The sequence below is a fragment of the Periplaneta americana genome, chromosome 16, assembly GCF_040183065.1.
Source record: "Periplaneta americana isolate PAMFEO1 chromosome 16, P.americana_PAMFEO1_priV1, whole genome shotgun sequence".
NCBI lineage: Eukaryota > Metazoa > Arthropoda > Insecta > Blattodea > Blattidae > Periplaneta > Periplaneta americana.
Window position 1 is genome coordinate 162,306,703 of NC_091132.1, and position 19,347 is coordinate 162,326,049.

The window sequence follows — 19,347 nt, forward strand, 5'->3', positions numbered from 1 at the left end:
GATATCAGCTGAATGGTACATCGGTACCACAAGTGAATACTTGTAATACCTAGGTATGTATTTAAGTAACAAACTGAGTTGGGAGGAACAAGTCACTAATACCACAAGGAAAGCCTAGATAGCACTACATTTTTCTATGCGTATTCTGAGGAAATCTAACCGAAGATTAAAAGAATTAGCGTACAAAACCCTTGTTCGCCCAATTATGGAATATGGATTAGTAGGCTGGAATCCATACAGACAAAACCAAATCGATTCAATAGAAAAGGTCCAACGCAAGGCAGCAAAATATGTCAAAATGGGAAGGGGACATGGTGAAGAGATAGTAAAAGACTTAGGGTGGGAATCTCTCAAATCAAGGACACGAAAAACCAGACTCACCGCATTGCTTAAGGCACAAATGGGACACAAACTATGGACCGACATCAATGCTAGATTAGCAACACCATCATACTTAGGCAGGGCTAATCATATTAGAAAATTTAAATGTAGAAAACAAAGGACGGATGTTGCAAAAATTTTCCTTTGTTAACCGCACAATAGTAGTCTGGAACAGCTTACCTGCGGCAATCTTTCACGGTGGTCCTCTCGATATCAATACATTTAAAGAGAGGTTGAGAAGATTAGACTGAAAATGTAAGTGTAAGTGCAGTGTAATTAACTAAGTTGTGTCATGTAATTAAGTTGATATGTAATTAATTAAGTTAATATGTAATTAAGTTGATATGTAAATAAATTAAGGTGATATGTAATTAATTAAGATGATGCATGATTAAGGTGTTATGTAATTAATTAAGGTGATATGTAATTACTTAAATTGGTAATAGCTGGGTGAAATAGAAGTACTTATATGTTAGGTTTACTTTTGCTTATTGTAGGCGTTATTACAGCATAGATTTTATTTATAGTCCTAGGTTTATTGCACCTATATATTTATAGCTAGAAGTAAATTTACTGCTCGTGTCTCGCGTCCTGTGCCGAGAGCTCCCTAGTGCTTATAACCACGCCTCTTAGGTCTGCTCGGACCGTCACGGCAGCAGCAGCGTGCAGCACGGCAGCATATTACATGTGCTGAAAACATTATCCTATGCCATTCCAGGGGTCTTTACTGTTTATATAATGGATACTCTAATCGTGGTTACCACTATCGCTATTATCTTGATGCCGATTTCCTAAAATGTATGTACACACTACGTCACTCTTCGTTCAGTCTGGACAACTGCTGAATTACCATACAGCAGCGTTTCTCAGAGTATGTTCCGGAGTTCCGTGAGCCCTATATGATTTTAAATTTTATTTTACACTTTTTTTTTACTTGGTTATTTAACGACATTGTAACAACTACTAGATTATTTTGCATCAATGGGATTGATGATAGCGAAATGGTATTTGATGAGATGAGAACGGGGATTCGCCAAAGATTACATGACATTCCCCTTACGGTTGGGGAAAACCTCGGAAAAAATCCAACCACGTAATCAGCCCCAGCGAGAATCGAACCCGCGCCCGAGCGCAACTCTGGATCGATAGGTAAGCTCCTTAGCCGACTGGGCTGCCCCGGTGGCTATTTTATACTTAGTAGATACCATAAAAATATATAAATGTTACGAAAATATGAATCCATAATAACATGAAGCCACCGATAATAATAATAATAATAATAATAATAATAATAATAATAATAATAATAATAATCCAATAATAAGCGTAATAATAATATGTTTAATGAACATCTAAAACGGGAAATACCCATAATACTTATCACTTTCATCACTGGATTCTCTGCATATGTGTTCACTAAAACAAAATACCAAAAAGACAACTTACAGAAGTACAGTAGAAATGAGACTACAACTTTCCGCCATAAAACCAGATTGCAGACTTAAAAAGCAAATACATTCGTCCCACTGGACAGAAATATTGAGATAATAGCTTTCACTTGCCTGTTAATTATTAAAATAATACTAATAAAATATTACAAGTATTCCGCAGTTACACTTTAGATTAAAAGGTGTTTCTCGGTGGAAAAAGTTTGAGAAATACTGCCATAGAGGAAAGAGTTTACGGATGCGTACACAAGACAAATGTAATCGAATAGAGACTGTAGTCTACCATTGGTATTAGTGTTTAGTTACAGGAATTGATGAGTAGGACATAATTTGTTTTGTGAGGTGATAGCCTATACATTCGCTTGTCCATGGTTGATCTTGCTCCATAGCTGACGACAGCAATCCTGAAAAGGCCGATGTGTTGAACGTAGGGTAGTAGGCACAAGCTGTACTCAGACTTCCCACCTTCCCCCTCTGTAATTAAAAGGAATAATTATTGAATGTACAATTTTCAAATTTGAATGTGGTTGGTGGTTCAATTGATGTTATATTGGACGTGTGCGTAATTGAAGTGGAACTCGTTGATTTAGGCCTACAGGGTGTATTCAACTTATTCAGGATTTCCGAATGAATAATTTGTAATGTTGAGATGGTACAATAATACATTTGAAGACAGTTGTATTTTCGTAAGTCAATATTTTATTGTATTGGAGTACTTCGTTACTTCTAATCTTTATATACTTTCTTCTAATCGTGTAATAGTCAATTAAATCCCACTCGAGTTTTGATTTTCTCTAGATAAATCTGCTCGTGTTCCACTCGCAGATTTATCGATAAAATCAAAACGTCTAGTGAGATTACTGTTGATAAAAGACTTCCATTGTCGAATATATAGGGAAGATAGCAGATCTTTGAACTCATATTACTTTGACATAATCGCGCAGTACAATGAAACCTAGAGGTGAAGATGACCAATTATGACTTGCATGGCAAGCATAGCCACTATATTGATTTTCAAAACATTTGAAGTATGTTTTTTTTTTCTTCATATTAGTCAACGCCATACTGAATGAAGTCAACTTGTCTAAAAAGGGACGAATTAACCTTTGATTTTATAAGTTCCAAAATAATTTTGTTCTTTCATTAAAATAGCCGTATAAAATAGCGTACGACATAGAGTTCGGTCGTACCTCTTACAATTAGTCAAAATAGTCCTAAGCGTACGACTTTAGTCCTACGTGTGGCAACTCCGCAGTGCCATCATCCATGGTCACGGCTCATTTGATCATACTCGTATCATTCGCATTTTGTCACCTACATTCTCAATAGTTTTTTTTTTTTCTTTTTTTTTTTTAGTAATTCTTAACGTTAAGTGTCTACATCCGTCAATATTGCCAGTTATAATCTGCGGTGTATTTATTACTCGAGTGTGACTTGATATTTCATTTTCGACTTTAAGGATCTTCTGTAAGGCTGTTTTGCAACGTATTGCAGCTAGTATGTCCTGTATATTGACCGTTTCTTACTAGATTGTATACAATAATCTCGTAAGCAACGATATTGACATACACACATTTTAAGGCCGTATATTTATGTAAGCACGTGCATACGAAAACACACTCACCCCGGAAATGTAAACATAGCACACAGTTAATTTTTAATAAGAAGCTAATACATTTTCCCTCACATTCTGCAGTTGATTGTTGCTATTGTAATTACTTCTTTCAGTTGCGATGGATGTGATCAAGACGGAACACAAAGTCGACCCGTTGAGTATACACACAAATGATAACACAGATGTGGACCAGGAAGAGAAGAAGGCGGTATCCGAGGTAAAGGGAAAGTCATTGCTATTTGATATATGGGACGTAAGCACGGACATAAGAATATACTGGTATCATATGTTGGAGATGTTCCGAAATTATAATCATCTGACCAAAGAAAATAAATCATTGTTTTTTTTTCGGCTTATTTGCCACCATATCCAATGTTATAGCTGAAGAGTTCGCGGGAAAAGCGATGAATGTCACAGTTTTGTTAAGGTTGATGTCATTATCTAATTCATGGATCACTACGAAATTTAATGTTTTTCTTATGAAAAATGGTAAAAAGGAGAATTATCATCACGAATACAGTAATCCTTTCCTTTATTTTCTATAGAAACAGCACTACATCTTGCAGTTATAGACTCAATTAGATCATTATCTAATCCTTAACAGAAATGTGACATTCATCATTTTTCCCACGAACTCTTTAGATATGTTTTAAACTTTTGACACTTTACTTGTGCATTCCAAAATTATTTTTATGCCAGAGAAATGTAGTGTGAAAGACTAAAGTAAGGTGGAGAACATTGTGCGTGCGTAAAATTGCACTCCTTGTACTGTATCAAACTTTTCCAGAATCATCAAAATTTAAGGATAGACATAAATATATGTTTTTAAATACTTTTCTTCATCATGGCTACACATAATTATATAACGATAGCTTCAAACCGATTGAGACGTGTGCAGGAGCTGGCGTCCATTGCAAACTGTTCTGATACTAGTGGGTCATCCACTTATTTTCTGACCATAGCTGCAACAGCGATAGTGCCAGCCGATAACCTATTGCTTTCCACCAGCCACACAATACATGAGTCCTTGGTTCAACAGTTACTTGTTATGCTAGAGTGACAGCGTAATAAATTCTAATGCATTTTGGAAGTTATGTACTCACCCATGTGACGCAAGCAGATGCTGGAACTGCCTGCCATTAATTTTCACACATTTATAGCATCTGCTTAGAAGGTTTCTTAGAGGAATTTTCTAGGCATTCATTGTCATCAAGATTTTCTTCTGTACGTCGCATTTTTCGCTTCTTATCTTGAACACTTCTCGTTTCCCGAAATTTACTAATTCATTTATAAACTTCAAACGCGATCACCAGGGAATTTCTCGTGACTTAATCTCCTGACAACATGAGCAGATTTTGTACTGACATATGAAAATAAACACCCAGTATGAAATAGAATAATTAGGTCTATTATGTGCCACTTATTCTTAGCAGACTCTACACGTGTAGTTGCTTGCAGTGTTCAGACAACACTAACTGCCTTGCGTGAGAGCCAGGTCAAAACCAGTTAATCACGCCTGCGGATCCATTTCTCAAGCATATCTCATACATGTTCGATAGAATTTAAATCTGGAGACATTGCTGGCCAATCCATTACAGGAATTTCGTGTTCGTTCAGAAAGTTCATGAAATCTGCAGCAATGTGGGATGTCGCATTGTCACTCATTATAAAAATCCAGCACCCATACCTTCCATTACGGGCAGAACATGTTGCCGCAATATGTTCTCCACATAAGCGATTGCATTTAGCCGGCCAGGAACTACGACCAGGGCTTCTGAGCTGATACCAGCCCAGACCATAATTGACCCCCACCAAATCTGTCAATTTCAAGAATGTTGTGTTCAATGAGACGCTCTTCACGACGTCTCCAGACACGTACTCGTCCATCAAATGAAGTCAGAGAGAACCTTGATTCGTCTGTGAACAGTACTTGCCTCCAATGCCGAAGTTGCCAATTTACATGTTCCTGAGTGAATCTTAACCTTGCTCGCTTGTGATGAACCTCCAAATGAGGGGCATGTAGAGGTCTCCGAGCTCTCAAATTAGCTTCCTGCAATCTAATCCTGACCGTCTGGTCACTTACTGCTTTTCCATGTACTAACCTGAGGTCATTTTGCGGGCAACGAGCAGTTCATGTAGGCTGATGCAGACCAGAAAGAACTAAAAATCTGTTCTCATTTCTAGTACTGTTATTGCAAGTTATCTCGAACCTTACATCCCCTAAGCATGCCTCTCGAACTGCTCGGTACGGCATGTACTCATCAACATAATGGCATGGCAAGGCTGCCACCCTCTCAGGTAACGTGACTCTTTTCAGAAAACATTGGTTCTTTCACTTTACGGGTCTCTTGGTTCACTACAGACATCGTCATCCCACGACACTCCGGTTTTGAGAGGGGAACGTGGTTTCGTAGCAGGTTTTAATTAACTTGTAAAGACTAAGGCCCAGTTGCAGAAACACTGATCAAAATATGATTGGCGATCAAGGAGGGTTTGATTGGCCATCAGTTCTATTTCTGTTGCAGAAAGAACAATCAGTATTTGATCGGAGATCAGTCTTCCGTCAGATTTGATCAACAGATTTTCGCTGGTTAAGTGACTGATCACTGATCAAGTATATGTTGTTCTGTTCATTGTGCGTACTGTAATTTATATAACAATTAGTTACAGCGTAATAATATTGTTTTCGACGTAGTAATGGATTCTTCTGATGAAGAAATTTTCGAACAATATGAAGAAATATTATTAAGAAGACGGCATTTCCGCGACAGACATGAATTGTTTTTTATGTATAATGAGAGAGAATTTGAACAAAGATTTAGGTTAAGTAAGGATTCGTGTGTTTTTTTACTTTCGAAAATTGAAGCAAATATATGCAGACAGACAAATAGAAACTTACCACTTTCTCCTATGAACCAACTTCTAATAACGCTGCGATTTTATGCTGTCGGAACTTTTCAAGCGGTCTTGGGTGATCTTGTTGGGGTCCACAAATCAACTATTTGCCGAGTAGTAAGGGATGTTACACATGAAATTGCTTTGCTTTCGCAGGATTTCATAAAGCCTCCAACCTCAGACAGGGAACGACTTGAAATCCAGAGAGAATTTTCAGCCATGTCAGGATTTCCAAGAGTCATTGGATGTATAGATTGCACTCACATCCCCATCCAATCACCTGGTGGAAATGACGCTGAACTTTATCGCAATAGAAAAGGTTTCTTTTCTGTGAATGTACAGGCAATATGTACACCATCATTGAAATTCTGGAATGTTGTAGCCCGTTGGCAGGGTTCTACACATGACAGCACAATATTTTTAATGAGTAGGTTACGAGCTCAATTCGTAAACAGAGAGATGGGAAATGGAATTCTTTTGGGTGATGGAGGCTATGCATGTTCAAATTTCTTGTTGACTCCCCTAGCAAACCCCACGACAGAAGCAGAAGAGTTGTATAATTCAACACATATATACACTCGAAACTGTATAGAGCGAGCATTTGGCGTGGTAAAAAGAAGGTTTCCATGCTTATCGTTGGGTCTCCGTTTCAAGTTGGGAAGGCAACGATCAACAACACTAGAATGTATTGTTGCATGTTTTGCCATCCACAATTTATTGTTGGAGAGAGGAGAAAATAATCCCCCACCTCCTGATGAAGATCTCATTGCAAGATTCTACCCACAAGCTGATGAGGGTGAAGCACCTATGGGAAGAAGGAGAAATGGAGGGAACACAGTCAGAACTACACTAATAAATACACACTTTACAACACTGGCAGAAAGGTGAGCAAAATACTCGTAATTAATTAGTTCTTTTATTTTTGATGCAAACTTTATTTATTTATTTTCTTTGGCTAGAATTGCCCTTTTAATCTCTAACTCTACTTGGGCCACTTGTAGATTAGTTTTTAAAATTTCCATTTCCATTTCATGTTTTTCGATCAGAAGTCGACACCTTAATTCATTAAAATCAGTTTTACTGGACGTATAGTCTTCCAGCCTGCTTCTTTGTGATCTTGATCTGGGCCTAATTATTCCACTCCTGCTTCCTGTCAGTGGGTTTATTGGTGTAATTTCTGATGACAGATGACGACCTGCTGACAATGAATCTTGTTGATTTGCAGAAGACGGGGACGGCGGAATAGATGAGGCCTCATCTCCATATTTGTCCCCATTGACATCATGACCAGAAGTTGAATGCAAACGAGCAGGGTGCACTATAGACACAGCTCCATCAAATAAAGTTTCATGGCTATCCTGTAAAACAAGATGAAGTATACAATATAAATACACAAACTGGAAAGTTATTTGTTTTGTGTTTGAACTGAATGGCACTATTTAGCCGAAAAATTTCCTTAATTTTTTTTGTTAATGTATTGTTGTTTGCTGTGAGCTGGTTTCTTATAAAATAGGGTTATAAGACTGTAAATAAATTAAAGGCAAAATGAAGTTCATCTACTCCAATTATATTTCCATTTCACCACCTCAATCGATATTTTTATATTCTGAGTGATGGGATGATGATGGATAATGTAGATGGATATTTTTTACTTTTTTTAGGCCTACCCAAATTATGTCAAACTAAGGTTATATATTCTTACCTCCAGTATATTGCAATCCTGTTCTGTTACTTGAAAAACTTGGTACTGGCCATCACTGTCACAAGGATTATTCACAGGTGCAAAATGGGAATTCAGCCTGGATATTAGTCTTTCGCCATCTGCATCTAGCTTCCTTTTAAAAGTTCCTCCACCAGTTTTGTAGAGCTCTGCCTGGAAAAAAACAAAGATTCAATGTAGATCAAGAAACTAGTTAGAAGAAAATAATTATGAATTTAAATCTCCCTCTATATTTTTGAGACGTAATAATATTTATGGAATGCCACAAAAACGTAACTGTCCATTAATAAATCTAGAAATAGGTAAAAATTATACGTCACAGCTTAGGCCTACCTTATCGTCAGCTGCAAGTTTCTTGGTTCTCCTTTTGTAGTTTTCATATGCAATCTTTAATTGCTGGGGTGTTCTTGCGACCTCATATGTAGCTTCATTAAATTCTGAAGCAATTTTCTTCCAGGCCTCCTCTTTCTGCTTCACCCAAACACTATCTGTCTTCTTATTTTCAATGATATGCATAAAGCTCTCTATGATGTTCAATAAGAGGGCTCTATCATTGTCAGAAAAATTGGGCCCCCTTACGTTTTTTGTTTGCTTCATAGCATGGTGGAAACATAGTAGAGGTGTGGGACAAGCTGTGCGTGTTTTCGTTCGGTCTGCGCATGACGTCACCTTTACTGCAGGCCGCACTCGAATGACACAGTCTACATAACAGATTGTTGATGGTTAGATCTGCGTCCATAGATTTAAATGAATAAATAAAAATCATTGTTTGTGTATTCAGTAAATATTGACAGTATATATAATAGGGTCTACCTTGAAGTGATAACATTATAAAATAGAGATCAATAAATTAAATTCAAGAGTCAAGAAATAATGTAATATGGTAGTGCAACGTTAATAATTGCCTTCTTTAATATACACGTACTTTTATAATTATAATACATTATGCTACAGATATGCACAAAATTAGGCCCATATATCACACACATTATACTACACACGAATTCAAGTACAACGGGAACTTCCTTGAAATGATAACGTAATAAAATTATGATCTATTACATATTAAACTCAAGTTTCAAGAAACAATGTGATATGGCAGTATGTCATTAATAATATTGCCTTCTGTAATATACACGTGGTTTTATAATAATTACAATACAATGTGTAATAAATATATACATACTTAGATCTATACAGTTATTTATAACATACATTATTTTGTACATGAATTCAAATACTTTTGAACCTTCATTAACATAAGTATATGAATTTCTTGGAATAATTTGTCATTATAGTAAACAAATATTTTTATATATTCAGGCTATTGGAGACATAATATAGTCTACTACATTATTTACCTTATTATTCCACACACGACATAATATAATTTCACCATTATAAATCCCACTCTGTTAAGTAAATACTAATTCTTATGCAATCTTTTTCATTTTCTTTATAACATTTCTCTTTGAAATTCCAGACATTTTTATTATTTTATTAATTTCTTTAATTCTAATAAATGTTTTTGTTCTAACCAATGTCGTATTTACTTCTGGCGGAAGAGGAGAACTGATTTCTGCTTCGTTTTTCATGGCAGAATTAATCAAATTTACAGTCTTTTTTATTATAAATTTCTCACGAGAAACAGAATCTCCGTGCACATCTGAGAATATACTGTCAACAAGCATGGCAACCAATTGCAGATCCTTAGAAGGGAGAATAAAGTTTCCACGGGACACTGTAGTAATCCAGTCTTTTTGATTAGCAGAAGTTGACAATTTTGTGGGAATTCCAAGATTCGGGTATTGCTCCATATGTTTTGATGCAGCATATCCTGCAATATATTTTAATCCTTCCTGGGATATCCGCTGTCTTGCAGAGATTTCATATATTTTTTCTGGGAGACCTATATTTTCTTCAGGATCTCGATCGTTGGTAAATTTAACCGGTTTCAGAATGCCTTTAAGAAATTCTGCCGTTGCACATAGTTCTTTCTGCAGATTATCATTGACTTCTGATTGGCTTGTACTAGGACCCACTATTAATGCCTCTTCTTCCGAAAGCAAATCGGAGGTGTTTTTGTTCTCACAAAACTGAGGTAATGGATTTCGACCTAGTATGTACCACTTCAGTGTATGTTTAAAATCTAAAGCAGAGGGATGATCGTTTGTTCTACCCATGCTTCTAATTTCCGAAAAAAAGTTTTCTACCAGATCTTGGTTAAGTTTTCTTGTGATGATGTATTCAATTTTGTACTTATACCTCATTGCCTCATACAAAAATGTTAATGATTTATTATTTATTAGAATCCTCTCCTGATAAGGTAATTTCCTGTTTGCTTCTCCTAATTTAACTGTGGTCACGAAGTCATTCATTTCTGAGAGTATAATATTCTGATCTTGAAGGTTTATTCCGTAACTATGCAGCCCACGGTGGGTACCGAATTTAGAAACGGTATTAAATAAATCAAACCAATCATTAGTTAATTTTATTGCCTTTGAAGTTTCATTCCATTCATTTGATCTCAACAGCTCGTTTTCACCACACCATTTCAAGGCCTTTGCAACTCTGTTGGAAAATAATTGTGCTGCCAAACTAACTTTTTGTCTTTGGGTACCACGGACACTTTAGTGTAAAGGAGTTAACTTGTAAGCTAATTTTGTATCAGAGGACGAGGATGCACGTAAAAGTTCATGAATTGGTTCTGATGAAATGTTCAATCCGTTCAAGTTGAAACCATGATCTAGAAAGTGATTCCTGTGTAATTTCAATAAATGTGGAGCGTCTGAAAAAACAAATATTTCTCGAGTTGAATCATTTGGATTAGGAAAACTGCAATTTAGTTTGGTAGAAATTTTCAAATCACGCCACAATTTTCTGTTACTTCCACCTAAATCGCTAACTGTGGCCACAACTTGAAAACCACTGCCTTCTAACTGGCACATTATGTCTGTTAGGATTTATTTTGTCATTGTCTGTTCATATTTATAGTATACGGGCTGCTTCCACCTTGCAACCTGCACTGCCTTATGAGGTCCAATTATTTGTTCTTCCCTACTGTCAAAAGAAATCTCCTCATTTAAATACATTTCATCAAATGCTAATACTGTTACACGATCTAACTCCGACATATTTGTAGCTCTCGCCTTCATTAATTTTAAGACATCATGAAGTACACCTTCCTCAAGCGATAATTGTTTTACTGCCCATTTTCTCAGAGTTGACAAATCAGGTAACGGGTAATTTAATTTTGTTCTTAAGTATCGGTATGTTTTTGGACTTAGGTTTCGAAGTGTTATTGCAGTACCGTAATCTTCTACAGACCATTTCACCCTACGTGTTTTATTCAAAAGAGCATCAATTTGCCCAATAGTGAAAAATGGTTTCAAAATTTCAGCCACTTTAGATTTAACTTCTGTTTGTCTAATGTTTTTCAATGAAATTAAATCCTAATGTAATTTTCTTTTGTCTTCTTCATGTTTCCTGTTGGCAGCTGTCAATTCCTTAATCCTCGTTTCTAGAGAGTAATTCTTCTCTTCTAATTCTTGAATTCTTTGTATTAGTATTTGGCATTCCTCTGTGACAGTAGACTCAGTGGCTCCGCGATTTTCCATTGTTACATTAGTGCTGGATGCTCCTGTTGCGCTGAAGTAAAAGAAAGTTAATAGGTACAGTAGCCTACATGCAATCAGGGGCGTATTTAGGCCTCGGCAGACTAAGCAGCTGCCTAGGATGGCAGATTTGAGGGAGCGACTTTTAAGCTATTACTGTTAATTTTTTATTTGTTTTTTAAATTTTATTCATAACTCTTTTAAAGAGTACATGAACTTAAACGCACAATGAAAAGGATATGAATAACATTGGCAACAATCAGTTCAAATTATGTATTGTAATTAATGTCTAGTTAGGTTTATTAAAGAAAATGTACTCAACGCAATGAGCTGCGATCGCTGTCTGCAGTAAAGATGACGTCACACGCCTCGGCCGCTATCGCAACAGCATGCGCAGTCCCACACCTTTACTATGTTTCCACCATGCTTCATAGTCTATACAAATACAATCCGCTGTTTCCCTTCTACAAAAACAACAAAACAGCAAAGCATTCACTTGTTTTCCTATTCACCGCCTACTAGATGCATACGTTTCGCGACTGTAAAAGAGCATCAAATTGGCTGTGGTTGCTAAATAGCGATGTTGTCAAATGTTTTTCTTTCTCAAATCAACAATTAGTAAATTGAGACAAGTTGATTGGAGATTTACGTTTGTGCAACCCAATGAACAATCAAATAAATCAGACATCAACTGATTGGCGATCAGGGACTGATTTGATTTGCGTTTCTGCAACCGGGCCTAAGTATTTAAATATAATCGTGTGTACACTCCTCCTCTCTCATCCGGGCTGGGGACCGACAATGGCGGACTTACTACAGCTATTTCTATACATTATATAGGCTTACATGACTTACACCTACAGCTGATATGTACATATTTTTACATCAATATTATGATGAATATACTCTTAAGTCAACATTCGGAGGCTTGTGAGAAGCATGTCTCGTAGATGCCAAGCAGTAATTCAAGCTCATGGAGGCCACACGAGGTACTAAATTCATCTAGAGATGGTGTGAACTCATGTTTCTTAGAATAAAGAAACAGATTTTTCACTTTGTTTTGTGCAGTATCGAGTTAGATGACCATTGTTGACCACAACTTAGTTGTAAATCACCATGAAAACTAATTTTTTATTAAACATAATGTTTGAAATTCATGCTGTAACAAGGACAACTTCCTGTGTTTTCATTGTTAAATAATGCATTAATTTAAAACCTTGTTCCGCTAATTATTGTATGCTATATGGTTCAGCAGATGTAACTTCAGTTTCTTATAAATTTGTAGCAAACCAAGATCGTACTTGGCGTGCATGTCACTCAGCTCATGCTGTAACAGACTATATTCTGTACCATTCGTCTCTCAATCGACACATAATATGTTGGCTTGAACTGTAATTTCTAAGATTAATTTGTCATTATCTTATGTTGGCGATAATGTACCATATATACCGGTATTATCGTTATGAATTGGTTCATCAGTATTTTCATTAAATATGATATAAAATAAATTTTTATAAGTTCAAATTTAACCTCACTCTGACAAGTAATCCATTATACTTATGTTGTTCAATTACAGATGCTAATATACCTTACCTTTCAGTTTCTGTCCGATGCGTTTCCAATTCACTGTGGGCTAAAGCAAGGAGATGCACTATCACCTTTACTTTTTAACTTTGCTCTAGAGTATGCCATTAGGAGAGTTCAGGATAACAGAGAGGGTTTGGAATTGAACGGGTTACAACAGCTCCTTGTCTATGCAGGTGACGTGAATATGTTAGGAGAAAATCCATAAACGATTAGGGAAAACACGGGAATTTTACTTGAAGCAAGCAAAAAGATAGGTTTGAAAGTAAATCCCGAAAAGACAAAGCATATGAATATGTCTCGTGACGAGAATATTGTACGAAATGGAAATATAAATATTGGAAATTTATCCTTTGAAGAGGTGGAAAAATTCAAATATCTGGGAGCAACAGTAACAAATATAAATGATACTCGGGAGGAAATTAAACACAGAATAAATATGGGAAATGCCTGTTATTATTCGGTTGAGAAGCTTTTATCATCCAGTCTGCTGTCAAGAAATCTGAACGTTAGAATTTATAAAATAGTTATATTACCAGTTGTTTTTTTATGGTTGTGAAATTTGGACTCTCACTTTGAGAGAGGAACATAGGTTAAGGGTGTTTGAGAATAAGGTGCTTCGGAAAATATTTGGGGCTAAGCGGGATGAAGTTACAGGATAATGGAGAAAGTTACACAACACAGAACTGCACGCATTGTATTCTTCACCTGACATAATTAGGAACATTGAATCCAGACGTTTGAGATGGGCAGGGCATGTTGCACTTACGGATGAATATAGAAATGCATATAGAGTGTTAGTTGGGAGGCCGGAGGGAAAAAGACCTTTGGGGAGGCCGAGACGTAGATGGGAAAATAATATTAAAATGGATTTGAGGGAGGTGGGATATGATGATAGAGATTGGATTAATCTTGCTCATGATAGGGACCTATGGCTGGCTTATGTGAGGGCGGCAATGAACCTGCGTGTTCCTTAAAAGCCAGTAAGTAAGTAATTAACCTTACCTTATTATTTATTGCCTTTGACTGTCATGGCATGTGACTTGGCGATCATCTGTATTATTATCTAGCGAATAATGAATTTTTATTAAGGTGTACACATGAATATATATCTGTGTTTCAGAAAGAGAGAGAGTAGATGAATTGGGAATGATAAGAAAGAGACAGATGCTGATAAAGAGCTGTCAAGAATAATAATTTTTCCTCAGTTTTGGTTTGTTACTATTAACGTGTTTTCTATTCTAATAGTATTACATAAATTTTTGTATATGCTATGAGTAGAAACATAGCACTGGTATAAATTATTAATTTACGTTATCATTTGGTTTTCCAGGAACTGAATTTGTTGAATTTGTCCTCGACTGCAATAAAGACGGAATGCAACGACTACAGCAGTGCTGTCTCAGAGATCAAATTTGAAGAAACCCCAGTTCCTATTAATTTTCCCGTGATGAAATGTGAAGCTCAGGTACATGTAACACACTTGGTGTCCTAGCTGTACTTCTTTCTCTGGTTTTAATTTGTATTGTATGTATTGTATTGTGTGTTGGGATCCCTAAAGAATATATCAGATAAATTCCTTAGAAAGAATCCAGTATAGGGCAGCTAAATTTGTTAAAGGTAAAAGAGAAGATGGAAACGATATGATAAAAGAACTTAAATGGGAAACTTTGGAAAACAGTCGTAGGATAACTAGAATAACATCATTGTATAGAGCACATCTAGGTCAGAAAGCATGGGTAGACATAACGGCTCGGTTAGAGAATCCAACGTACTATGGTAGGAGCGATCATAATTTTAAAATCAAATGCAGGACACAGACCCTGTCTGTTATCCTGAACTTTCCTAATGGCATATTCTAGAGCGAAGTTAAAAAGTAAAAATGATAGTGCATCTCCTTGCTTTAGCCCACTGAATTGGAAAAGCATCAGATAGAAACTGGCCTATACAGACCCTGCTGTAATTTTCATTGAGACACATTTTAATTAATCAAGCTAGTTTCTTGGGAATACCAAATTCAATAAGAATATTATATAAAACTTCTCTCTTAACCGAGACATATGCCTTTTTGATAATTGAGGCGCTGACATGGGAAAGGTAGTAACTGCCAAAAACAAAATTTTTCAGGGGAAGCAAAAAACAAATTTATGAACACTTTCTTACTTACATTATCACAGAAACTGCTTTAAATGAAAGGCATGCACTCATGTTTGTGTTACATATGAAATTTGAAAAGTCTGGCACAGATTTATCTGTGAAATCCTATTTTATGAAAATACAACATTGAAATCACTCCTTAGCCAAACTGAGAATTAACGTTATTTATACATTATGCACAAATTTTTCGGTAAAATGCATGATACTTTTCATCGAGGAAGTCTAACATAGATAACAAGTCTCTCTTTTTGGCATCAGGGACGACTGGTCTTCTTTCAAGGCGTTGCAAGCACTGTAAGTTAGTCATTGACGTTAATGACTGTGCTTTCTTAAAAATTCTGTGCTCTGTCCACATTTCAAGGTTATTAAATGACTGTCTTGTTTTTATTAGAGGAAAATCAGCTCTTGAGAGTCTAATCCAGTTGAGGGTGCTGATTGATAGGAATTGTATTCAAAAACTTGTCTCATTCTGCACAAAATTTGAAGAAATCCTCATCCTTCATCATTATTACATTATTAGGCCTTATCTCTTCTGGAACCATGGTCTTCCATCTTTTTTTTCTTTTCTCTATGTTGCCAAATTCCCTATCATATGGCATGTAGGAATGTTCTGAAACCAGGAATTTGAAGTCCACTGAATCAAAATGTTTCTTGGCAATAATGTAAATCAGGACATTTGAATCGTCCGATTCTTATTCTGCCCTGCACAGTTGTCAGGCCATATTTGTCTAGACACACTCTGATGTTGTAAAAGGAGTTACTACCTTCTCCGCGCCAACAGCTGTGCACATACAACTTACAACATTAGTGACTATGTTTCCAACTTCGTTTCATTACATACGGACATACTACCTTCTCTGTGCCACTGGCATGGCCATTTACTACCTTCTCAATGAAAAACCTAAAAATTCGAATTTTTGGCAGTTACGACCTCTCCCATGTCAATGCCTCAATTAATTTATTATCTGTTTTAAATCGTTTGTTCCTGAAGTACTTTCGAAGTTGTATTTAGATCTATGAATGTAACTGTTATTAGTTATTACCATGCAATAGTTTCTGGAATTGTTCGATTAATTCTACTTTTAAGCTTGGTATTATGTTAAATCTAACAGCGTTTGAAATAGAATATATTTGTAGGAACTGAAGGTTGTTACTCTCACCTGGAAGAAGGCTATGTGATTTGAAATAAGGTGTTGTACTGCCCTATATTATTTAAAACGTGAGTTGATAACGGATGTACTACTAATTATTCTTGCAACGAAAAATAGTTTCCTGAGATTACCTCATACAAACACACAAACATTCTCTCTTTATAATAATATTTAGTATAGTATAAAAGCATATTAATATCATCCGTATAAAAAGGGTTGTCAAATAAATATTAATCTGACTGTTGTCCAAGGCCGCCTTATATAAATGCAGATTCATTTGTTTTATCTTTATTACTCGTATATTAATCTGAGGCAGCAATGATATGAAAAGCATTGTTATTTTAAAACAGATATATCTCTCCATATGGTAATGCAGAATTACTGCACGGAAATATCATCATGTACTTTGGTACATCATAGTAATATTGGTCCTATCAAAATTTTGCATAGAATAAAACTTACCGGAAACCGTTTTTAAAGAAACTTTTATTATTAATATTTTTCATAAAAATCAATAATAAGTATGATATTTCGATTTATTTAATTCAGGCCCCCTTATAACCCCCTTTAAATAAAGTATTTTGAATGACATATAGCCTGTAATCGAAGTTAGAGCGAACTTAATTTATATTCCAATTTTCATATAAATCGGTTCAGCCATTATTGCGTGAAAAGGTAATAAACATCCAGACAGACACACAAACAAATATTTCAAAAAAGCGATTTTCGGTCTCAGGATAGTTAATTATACATGTTAATACCAATTATTTTTGGAAAAGCGAAAATTACCAGAAATAGTTTGGTTACGGAGACGTTAGTATAGATTAACCTTATCACAATTGGCGGGGTTTAGCTTTGAAGGTAACGTATCATACACGAGTAGACATCTGAAACTTTTTATCCCTGGTTACGTTATTTGCCTTCAATTTTCAGGCAGAGTTTTATGAGTTGAAGACAATAAAGGAGAAGCTGGAGCTGGGAGAAATGCCAGAAGAGAATGAGGTTTCAACTCAGAGGTGAGTGTGGTGAACCATACTTCAGTTCGTACTTTCTGTAACTACCTTTTTCAAATTATTACTTATGACATTAATTTGTAATTAGTTACAACATTTTCTGTTCAGTGTATACAGTTTAATTGATGTTGAAATTAACAGCTCAACATATTTATTGTTCTAGAAATTATTTGATCTTACATTTTGCTGTTGACACTATTGCTACTCCTATTACTGCTGATACAAATATTATTACTACTGCCAGTAGTACAAAACTACTAATATTATTACTACTAAGATTTACTTCAAATCATCCGTCCTCAAGTGAGGTTGACCGCTGGGATCCGGAATTAACAAACATGAAAGATAAAGGGTTGTACATTAAAACAAAAATTTACGTGTTAACATATAGATGATAGTGTAGAATTTGAAGAGAGGCCTTCAGAATTTCCATTACGATATTCTGAACCTCATAAAAGGGAATTTGAAAGGATTTAAGGATATTACATGTAAATTTTGGTAAACAACCCCTCACTCCAAATAGTAAGCCTGTAAAAACCCAGTTGTAAAGCGAAATGCCATATTTTTCACTGAGGTATGGAAGACAAAGTACATATTTAGCTCGCTTGTCATCATTTATCTACAGTGCTTGATTCGTGTCTCGTTCAAAGCAAATCGTAGGGTCTAAGACCATCGTTTTCTGGGTTCTTCTATTGATGGCAATTATATCGACTCTTCTATGAGAATCATCTTCAGATACACAATGAATCTCCTCAATTACAACTCCTAATACTATTATTTCTACTGCTACTAGTACTACTACAACTGCGGTTGCTACTACTCCAACTACTATTACTACTGCTGCTACTAATACTACCACTACTACTACTATTATTATTATTATTATTATTATTATTATTATTATTATTATTGTTATTAACAGATCTATAGTGAGGATCATGTCAGTGTAGTTCCTAAAAGTCAAATTTGGCCATCTCTTCAGTTTTGCCAACTAATAGCAGTTACCACCAAAGAGGGGGAAAATCATAATACTACGTACTCAAATAATAATAATAATAATAATAATAATAATAATAATAATAATAATAATAATAATACATTAATTAACGATAACTGCAATACATGTCGTACTTATTTACCACATCTCATCTTTATGTTGCGAGCTGTTTTCTACATTATTCAATAATTTATGAGATACTATATTTTTCTTCTGGAATTCTCGTATATTATGTTGGTAATTAGGATTAGTGTGATCTAATATTAAACTTTATTTTGTCTGGCAACATGAAATTCATTGATTTAACTAAACAGTTTACGATTCACGAGACTAACCTAAAATGTAGTTTGATCACGTGATATGATTAGTACGAATTCCGACGAAAACAGAACATCACTTTGAAATGTATAGCTTACTTAAAATACTTTCAAGCACTTTCATTCTTGGAGAAGTCGCTAACATGCTGTTTCCTGTCTTGAACGTTTTAATAAAAATCTAAATACGAAAGAATTTCATTAAAATGTCAATATATTTACATGCATGTTTCATACGAAGTAGGGCTATAAGTTATTTCTTATTTAATTACAGTTACCTGAATATAGAGTTGAATTGGAATCACAACGAAACAGAACTGAATTGTGTATTGATATTAATATTAATACCAGTATTACTAATTAATTATTAATTCACAAGCCTAGGATGGGAATCGATTCGAGTCTGGGAATTATTCTAGAAAGAAAAATCAAATATTTAGGTAATATTCTGTGTAGGA

The 19,347-nt window shown here is 35.4% G+C and overlaps 2 protein-coding genes and 1 long non-coding RNA gene across 3 annotated transcripts in view; 2 read left to right on the forward strand and 1 right to left on the reverse strand.

Moving 5' to 3' along the window:
* Positions 1 to 3,183: 3,183 nt before the first annotated feature.
* LOC138691425 (zinc finger protein 107-like) overlaps positions 3,184 to 19,347 on the forward strand; it is a 104,897-nt gene continuing 88,733 nt past the window's right edge. The window contains exons 1-4 of the mRNA XM_069813351.1: positions 3,184 to 3,462; positions 3,558 to 3,661; positions 14,591 to 14,725; positions 17,499 to 17,581. Coding sequence (XP_069669452.1) covers positions 3,563 to 3,661; positions 14,591 to 14,725; positions 17,499 to 17,581 — 317 coding nt within the window. The 5' untranslated portion in view covers positions 3,184 to 3,462; positions 3,558 to 3,562. The remainder of the gene's footprint in view (positions 3,463 to 3,557; positions 3,662 to 14,590; positions 14,726 to 17,498; positions 17,582 to 19,347) is intronic.
* LOC138691691 (uncharacterized) lies at positions 7,082 to 7,889 on the forward strand. The gene is made up of 2 exons (XR_011329941.1): positions 7,082 to 7,223; positions 7,565 to 7,889. It is a non-coding gene; the product is annotated as an uncharacterized lncRNA (long non-coding RNA).
* Positions 7,217 to 8,671, reverse strand: LOC138691690 (myb/SANT-like DNA-binding domain-containing protein 3). Its single transcript, XM_069813937.1, has 3 exons — positions 8,393 to 8,671; positions 8,042 to 8,212; positions 7,217 to 7,697 (listed from the first exon to the last, which is right to left on the reverse strand). Exons 1-3 carry the CDS (start codon positions 8,654 to 8,656, stop codon positions 7,278 to 7,280), a joined length of 855 nt encoding a protein of 284 aa, XP_069670038.1. The 5' UTR covers positions 8,657 to 8,671; the 3' UTR covers positions 7,217 to 7,277.

Coding starts and splice junctions, on each gene's coding strand:
- LOC138691690 (XM_069813937.1), bottom strand. CDS start 8,656: ATGAAGCAAACAAAAAACGTAAGGGGGCCCAATTTTTCTGACAATGAT. Junction 8,213..8,392: donor AACTTGCAGCTGACGATAAG/GTAGGCCTAAGC, acceptor GTTTTTTTCCAG/GCAGAGCTCTACAAAACTGG. Junction 7,698..8,041: donor AGGATTGCAATATACTGGAG/GTAAGAATATAT, acceptor CTTGTTTTACAG/GATAGCCATGAAACTTTATT.